The 8,015-nt window shown below is 44.4% G+C and overlaps 2 protein-coding genes across 3 annotated transcripts in view; one reads left to right on the forward strand and one right to left on the reverse strand.

Annotated features, from left to right (window-relative positions):
• Ppm1a (protein phosphatase, Mg2+/Mn2+ dependent 1A) overlaps window positions 1–4,120 on the reverse strand; it is a 41,070-nt gene extending 36,950 nt beyond the window's left edge. The window contains exons 1-2 of one of the 2 annotated variants that reach the window (XM_052185677.1): window positions 4,050–4,120; window positions 1,979–2,097 (exon numbers count right to left, since the gene is read on the reverse strand). The gene's annotated coding sequence lies outside the window, so the exon portion shown is untranslated. The remainder of the gene's footprint in view (window positions 1–1,978; window positions 2,098–4,049) is intronic. The other variant, XM_052185678.1, reaches the window with a different exon arrangement.
• LOC127687904 (translation initiation factor IF-2-like) lies at window positions 2,155–6,690 on the forward strand. Its single transcript, XM_052186721.1, has 4 exons — window positions 2,155–2,169; window positions 3,317–3,424; window positions 3,959–5,110; window positions 6,598–6,690. Exons 1-3 carry the CDS (start codon window positions 2,155–2,157, stop codon window positions 4,907–4,909), a joined length of 1,074 nt encoding a protein of 357 aa, XP_052042681.1. The 3' UTR covers window positions 4,910–5,110; window positions 6,598–6,690.
• The last annotated feature ends 1,325 nt before the right edge of the window (window positions 6,691–8,015 follow it).

Genomic DNA, 8,015 nt, shown 5'->3' on the forward strand with positions numbered 1-8,015 from the left:
TGTGTAGCCTTGTCTGTACTAAAACTCTGTAGACAAGGCTGGCCTTGAACTAACAGAGATCTGCCTGTAAAGGAATGCACCACCACTGCCGGGTAAGTATAGTTTTTATTTACCCTGAAGATACATAAAATAAATTTTGTATTTTCATGTATCATGATTTTCAAATCATTATCTGCCACAAAAACTAATGAACTGTAATTCAGATCCTAAATATTAATATTACATATACTTGAACCAATGGATTGCAAATAAAAAATTAAGAATTATGAGAACCGGAGTTCCCCTCTTTATTACTCACTCAATGCTTACAATATCTCTACTAAGAACACAGTATCTACAGTCCAATTTACTTTTGTTATTTTGTATGTGTATATATGTATTTGCCTACATGTATGTCTAAATACCACAGCTTGTGGAGATCAGAAGGCATCAGATTTCCTGGAACTGATGGTTATAAGCCACCATGTGGGTGCTGGGAATCAAATATCAGTTCTTTACTGAAAAAAAAAACAAAACCAGCAAATGTTCTTAACCAGAGACATCTTTCTAGCCCTACAATTCAATTTTTCAACACATATAAATCTGTATTTCTTAGTTTCTTATAAAAATTGTCAAGCCATGGGCCGGAGAGGAAGCTCAACAGTTAAGAGCATCAACTGCTCGCTCTTCCGGGTCCTTCCCAGCAACCACACAGTGGCTCACATCTGTAATGGATGGGATCTGATGCTCTCTTCTGGTGTGTCTAAGACAATGTACTCATATACATAAAATAAGTAAATATTTTTTAAAAAAAATTGTCAAGTCTTATTACATTTTCCTCTAGCTCTTCCTGCCTTGGGGAAAAAAAGTTCAGTGTAGGTAGTATTCAGACAGGAAATATAAAGATTACAATATTTTTTCATTCATTCATTCATTCATTCATCCAGGAAACACATAATGAAGCATAAAACTGTTACTCACAACTGAGTGTGATGGCAGCATGTGCCTTTAATCCCAGTGCTGAGAGACAAACATCAGATGGATCTATGAGTTCAAGGCCAGCCTGTGTACATAGAGAATTCTAGGCCAGCCATGTGGTAAGACCCTCTCTCAAAAAAATTTAAAAAAAAATTACATGTCATATAATATGGAGTACATGAAACATTAGAAAGCATGAAGAAAGAAGAAAGAATATAATCAGCCTTTCTTTAGCTATACATTAATCCAAGTTTCTTACATGAGAACAGTTAATAACATGCCAGAAAATACATACGTTCTTGCTAAAAACAGCAAAGTAACAGCTGAGGTCACTGAATTGCTAAGTATTTGTGTTGTCTGAAGACAGAGCAAGCATGACAACATCACAGGAAATCTTCTAACGGCCGGCTGCACACTATGCACTGCTGCCCCTGAAGTCCATCCCCGTACATGTCACAGGGCTAAGTGTTAGCTGATCTGCTTGTGTCAACTTCCCTTGAGCCGATTTCTATGTAAGACTGTCTTCTGATTTGCTTAAAGATGAAAAGCACTTAAGGATATTACTCAGACAATAGAGGATATATATTTGAAAGGAACATCAAATATATATCAGAATTATTTTTGTTACCAGTACAGACTAGCCTTAAGACAATCCAGTCTTATAATGATGGCTAAACCAGGAACAGCAATACATTCTATTGGCCATATAGCAAACAGGCAAGGTGGGGTGTGAAAAAATTAGAAAGATGCAGGCACTTAGTAACTACTTAGCACTATTTTCCAGGAGACTAAAGAGCTTACCACACATTTTGAGGGGAGGGAAGTTGTCACCTAATGACAACTAGGTATTAGGTGAAATTTCCGAACAAAAGTTTAAAACAAGACCAACAACCCTGGGCTTGAACCAAAATACACAGACACACACACACACACAGACACACACACACACTCACACACACAATATATTCTTACAATGCCCATCATATCCAACCACTGTGGATCCCAGCTTCTTCAAACATACCATCTCAGGCACACACAAGCTGTCTCCACAAATGTCTATTCTCTTGTCTGTCCCAGTAGTTCTTCTAGGCTTCCCAACGGCATGAGAAAGATCAGTGAAGACCACTCCAGGGAGCTTCCCTAAAACACAGCCATTTCAGAATGGTAAACCGTCTAAGTGGCTATTGCACATCGGGAATGTATTTGTTAAAGGTATGTGTAACAGTCAAAGAATGGCAAAAGAACAAAAAACCAATAATAAGTATACGTGTGATGAGGTAATCTACTCCCTTGGCATTACTGATTCTGAAGCTGAGACTCAAAGGCTAAATGACTTATTTGTGGACATAGATATTTTCAAGCACGTTTCCGGCAGAACAGTGTTCCTTACAACAGATTATACTATAATTACAGTTCATCACTTCAGCCCTTCATACTGAAATATAGTTATTCAATCCATGTGAAAATAAAGGCACAAACCCTGCAAGACGCAACCTGATGCTGCCAGTGGCCAACTATACTACTTTTTAAGTATATACTAAGGCAGCTAACATAAAATGCTATCCATCTTAATATTTAATACCACCATCATCGTCACCACTTCCCAGATGTAAAATAAAAGTGTTTAGTATTAAATACAAATGTTTGAAGAATCATGCACATGTACATCATTATAATTTCAATGTATTACTGCTGTAAACTTCCAGGTTAAAAGCAGTCATCCCGACATACCTGAATGTTTAATAAGATATATAAAAGACAGACAAATGAGGAGAAGCTGGGCTTGCACCATTCAAGAGGCTGTGAGCTAAATCTATCCCCAGCAATGTAAAACCAACAAACACAAAAAATGCAGAACAGAACTATAGTACTGGGAAGATGATGTGGTTTTTGTGCTTCAAATTATTAAACGGTAATGCAGACATTGAAGCAATAAAAACAGTATCTAAGATGTAAGTGAGTGGGTGTGCACTATCTTTCTAGTCCTGAGTTTCCTCATCTTTAACTACAGAAATAATCTTTGGAAAAGGTCCAAAATACAGAAAAGGTAAAAGGGTGAAAATTCTGTCTGGTTAAAGTGAGGTGAGGACCAAGCACTACTTGAGTACCGACCGAACCCTTAGAAATCCTAAAATCCTAAGGCCCGGAAAACAACCATTTAAGTTCTATGATTCTTCAGCGGGCTTCTTCATCCACAAAGTAGTCATGCTTGAAATCTGAAAGCCCGGGTTTGAAAAGATTGCTCTTTTTTTCCCTCAGAACTGCAGAAAACTACTGATTTCTATAACGTCAAAATCATTTATTCTTCTCAAACAATGCCAATCTCCTTATACTATAACCACGCTTAAAAATATATCAGGGGCATTATTGCAACCAGCAGGAAACTTGGGATGGGGGCGGCAACGTAGATTGCTTAGACTCTGACCAGTATCGTGTGGTGCTTGAGAAGAGAAAAATACTTCGGATGGTAAAATTTGCAAAACATCTAAAACTCCTGTTGGCAGAAGGCTCTCCGCAGGCAGCTAGCTGTCTTTCAAGAAGATGATCCGAGTGTATTTACAATCTACAAGCAGAAGGGAGCCAAGCCTCAACTAAACTCTAATATAAAGAACTTTCCTCTAATATACAAGGCCAAAATGATGCAAAACCTGTAGTTTACTTCAATGGGTTTGCTCCAAGCCAGAATAATGAATGAACTGGAGGCATCACTACTGAGTTGGGGGCCTCACTTTCAACCCAGCGGGTGAGTCTCCGAATCAAGGGGACTCACAGGCTGGTCTGCTTCAAGGGGGGACCCCACTGCATGCTCCCCGAAAGTTCCGCCGCCGCTGGTGTCCGCCCAGCCCGGCCGAGGGTCGCACCCCCTCCCTGCCGCCGCACACAACTCGCCCCCGCCCCCGCCCCCGCCGCGAGTTAACCCTTCGCCGTCCGGCGCGGGCTCCGGGAGGAGGCCGCCCAGGGGGTGGAGTTGTGGCGTCTCCTCCCGGGATCGCCCGGGCAGACGCCCGGCTTGTTTACAGGCCCCAGGCCTGGCCGCTGCCGCACAGGCCCGCCCGCCCTCGCCCTCGCCCTCGCCCTCGCGCCGCGCTTACCCGGACTAGCCGCGGGCGGGCGGGTCCCTCGGTCGGCCGGGGCGGCGGTGGCGACGGCGGCCGGGCACGGGGTCCCGCGACGGCGGCCGGGCCCGGGCGGAGGAGGGGAGGAGCCGGGCTGGATCCGGGCCCCCGGCTCTCGGAGCCCTCGCGGCTCAGATCATCCGGGCGTCGGAGCGGGAGGCAGAGAGCGGGGCCCGCGGGAGGCGGAGGAGGCGCCGAGGACTCATCGCTTTCCGCCCCACCTGCCTGGGCCCCCCTCCCCCCGCCCCAGCCACCCGATCCCGAGCTGCGGACCCGGCCGGCGCGGAGACCACGGCGTTCTAGCTCCTGCGCGCGCTCCCGCCCCTAGCGCCGCCGCCGCCGCCTCTAGCGCGGCCCCGCGCACGCGCGCTCTCGACGGCGCTGCCCCTCTCCCTGCCCGGCCCCGCCCCGCGCCGCCGCTCCCCCCACCCCGGCCCTGCAGCTGCGGCGCGGCCCATGGGCTGGAGAGACCCGGATGTGGGAGGGCCGGAACTGCGGCTAGGCGGGGGAGGGGCGGCGGTGACGTCACTGCCCTGCGCTGCTCCTTAGCCGGCTGCTGTGTGGCCGCGGGCCGATCCCTAGGGAGCCTTGAAGTCCTGGGTGGGAGCCAAGCGCGCGGCCTTCGCGCTAGGGCGCGGAGGGCCTCTCCAAACCCGGCCATCATCGTCCACACCCAACTCTTACACCTGCCTACAGACGCCGGTCTCCAGGAGCAGTGTCGGTTAGGGCCCGGCGTAGGGGAGTCAGCCTGCCCCTTGGACCCCCGGAGGCCCGTGCCACGGCCATACCGCAAACGTGCGTGTGCAACCAGTTCACGCCTAGGGACACGTGCCTAGCGCTTCTCGCCGGTTGTCCCTGAGTAGCTCCAGGGATCCCGAATTGTATTTATGTGCACGTTACAGGGTCACGTGATTCCATCTCAACGGGCACTTCCAAAGACCTCCAATGGGGTTAAGGGAACCCAGGGTTTTTCAAAATCTAGAGGATAATCAGAAACGTGACAGCTGCTTTCATGAAGAACTAGAGATGAGCTAAAGGTAATTGAAACTGCACGTGCAGGCGGCCAAAATCCAGTTTAGCTAGCTAGACCACAGACTACCCGACCCACGCTGCTGGCCGACGCCGGGATAGAATGACAAACCCTAGGCAGCCAATGAATCAGAGTTGGAAAGCAGTACATCACCAGTATGAGTTCCCATTGGCTGGGGTGCCTTCCCAGCTTTTCAGTCACCGGCTTAACCCTTAAGCCAAATTCTCAGGGATAGTATTTTAAGAGAGATTCTGGTATAATACAAAGAAAAAGCATATATTCCATTAAAATAGGCTAATGCTTATTTTAAAAAAAAATACTAAAACATAAAAAATATATCGAATTAAAAAAAAAGAAAAAATACTAAAACTATTAGCCAAATTGAACTCAGGCCAGTAAGATGTATTTCAGTAAGGCCTTCTCTTTTTCTCTGATGCTTACTGCAATTTGCACCCTGCTACTTTGTGTCTCTTACAAACCACTCCATTGTCTTGACTCAAATGCAACCTGCTTTTCCCAGGCAAACTATTTTTCTACTTTGAATGTTGTGGTAACATTTCCGATATTTTCACCCCTACTTTTAGAAGATAATTCTCTTCACTTTTGCACCTGACATCTAATAGCAGGGCCACATGTGACTGCCAGTTCCCAGCAGACTGTATCTTCACTGACCCTCCAAATCACTCAGTATCTTGAGAATAAGATAAATATGTAACATCTCCAGGTATATAAAGTAAAAATAAAATTCACTGTACAGTTCTTCTTTTCTACACAAGTGCAGAAAATAAATGAAATTAGATGCAAAATCTTTTAATGAAATGCTGTTTTATTGGATTAATTGTATATTATATACAATACGTTGTTTATTTAGATTTTTTTAAGTGGTGATGTTGGGGATTAAAGCCAGGTCAAGTCCTCAACCACTAACCTGTCCTCAGCCTTGGTTAGAGTTTTTGTTATGTACTTGTTTTATTTTGTTTTTGAGACAAGGTTTCTATGTAGCTCTTGCTGGCCTCAAACATAAAGGGTTCCTCCCAGTCTGCTTCTGGATTGCTGATACTTCAAGCTTGTGCCACCATACCTGATTCGATTCATAGTACTTAAACAAGTTACTGCATGATCGGCATACAAAAGTCATGTGGCAGCCACCATTTAGTGTCGTGTGTGTGTGTGTGTGTGTGTGTGTGTGTGTGTGTGTTTCAAGACAGAGTCTTGGATTTCCCAGGCTGACCCTGAACTCTTGTGAAAGTGAGAATTACTTTAACTGGTCCTCCTGCTTCCACATCCTTACCACCACACCTGTCTACAGCTCTCTTAAGCAATACATTTTCTTGAGTCATCTGTGGCAGTATACACTATAGGAAATTGGGAGGTTTTTGTCTGGGTTATTTTACATTTACATTCCCATAGTCTCTCTGTTCTATCTTTGTAAGAAAGCCTGAGTAACAGAAGAGGTTGAAAAAATATAATATAATGAGATTTTTTTTTTTTTAGGAGTCTTCCCAGTGTATCACAGACAACTGGTCAGCTGTGTTTACCAAGTCTCTGGACACCATTTGTAGGGATATTGTAGTGTGAATGAGGAAACTTGTGGGCCATAAGTTTAATGTTTAAAGACTCAGAACTGGACATTAATATTGTCGAAAATGTTTGATTGATTATGATATTCCCTTCTATTATCAAATTTTTGGTGGTGGTGGTGAGACAGGGTCTCAAAAAAATAAAATAAACTGCTATGTAAAAGTCAAAGATGTGGCATACCTACTTATAAGAAGTTCTTAGTTCCTACAGGATGCCTTTTCTCTGGCACATTCTTAAATCAGACAAGAAGGCACAGCCAAGCCCTTATCTGTTGTGTTTGCTACTTCCAAGGTGTTGGTTCTTCCTTTATGAACAAACTCAAGTCACCAAAGTTAAGTCTCTGAATTTCCACCACTTAGACACAATATGCACATATTCCCTCAGAAACACACATAGTCCTGGCTGTCCTGAAACCCACTTTCCTCAGCCTCCTGAGTGCTGGGGTTAAAGATGCGACCACCATGAGGAAAGGGACTTTGGAAATAAGAGGGGGATAACTTTTTCAGGTTTGAACTGTTTGAAATCTTCACAATAAGTTTTGGTAAAATATCAGTTTGATCATTTCTACACATCTAAAACCATCATATTCTGCACCAGAATTTTTTTTTTTTTTTTTTTTTTTTTTTTTTAGTTAACACAGAGAAAGGAAGTCAAAAGACATAATTTCAAAATACTGAATTTACTGTGCTCCTGTAGCCTAGGAGCTGAGAGACTTGAGGCAAAGACATAAGAAGCTAAAACCCAAAACATGAATCATCAGAGTAGGCTACTCCCCTAATTCCATCATTAAGGAGGCAGAGGCAGGCGGATCTCTGTGAGAGGCCAGCCTGGTCTACAGAGTGAGTTTCAGGACAGTCTGGGCTATACAGAGAAACCCTGTCTCAAAAAACAAACAAACAAAAAATCCAAACTATTAATATGTGAAATTAAAGCCTACTACACTCAATACTCTCTCCATTATTAAAGATTAACTATTATATACATTTAAACCCTAGTTAAACTCAATGTTCTCTGCCTTTCCTCTACAATCCTGATTTTAAAAGAAAAAAGTGTGTGTGGGGGGGTTATATTTCTTATTGCATAACTATTATGGATGCATCCAGAGGCTCAGTCCTGAGATGGCCTAACCTGGGCCTCTCAAAGTGCTTCTATCCGGCATGTAAATGACCCTCCAGGATGCCTGAGAAGCCCCCCACCCCCAGCCAGCCAACCAGCCTTCCACAGCAAGCTGAGCATTACCCAGTACCAAGCCAAGTGGGCCAGAGTCCACCTCTCCTCTCCGCTGCTGCTTCACTACCTGGTTTGGGCTTTTCTGTCTCCCACAGCCACTT

The sequence above is a fragment of the Apodemus sylvaticus genome, chromosome 6 (genome assembly GCF_947179515.1).
Source record: "Apodemus sylvaticus chromosome 6, mApoSyl1.1, whole genome shotgun sequence".
NCBI lineage: Eukaryota > Metazoa > Chordata > Mammalia > Rodentia > Muridae > Apodemus > Apodemus sylvaticus.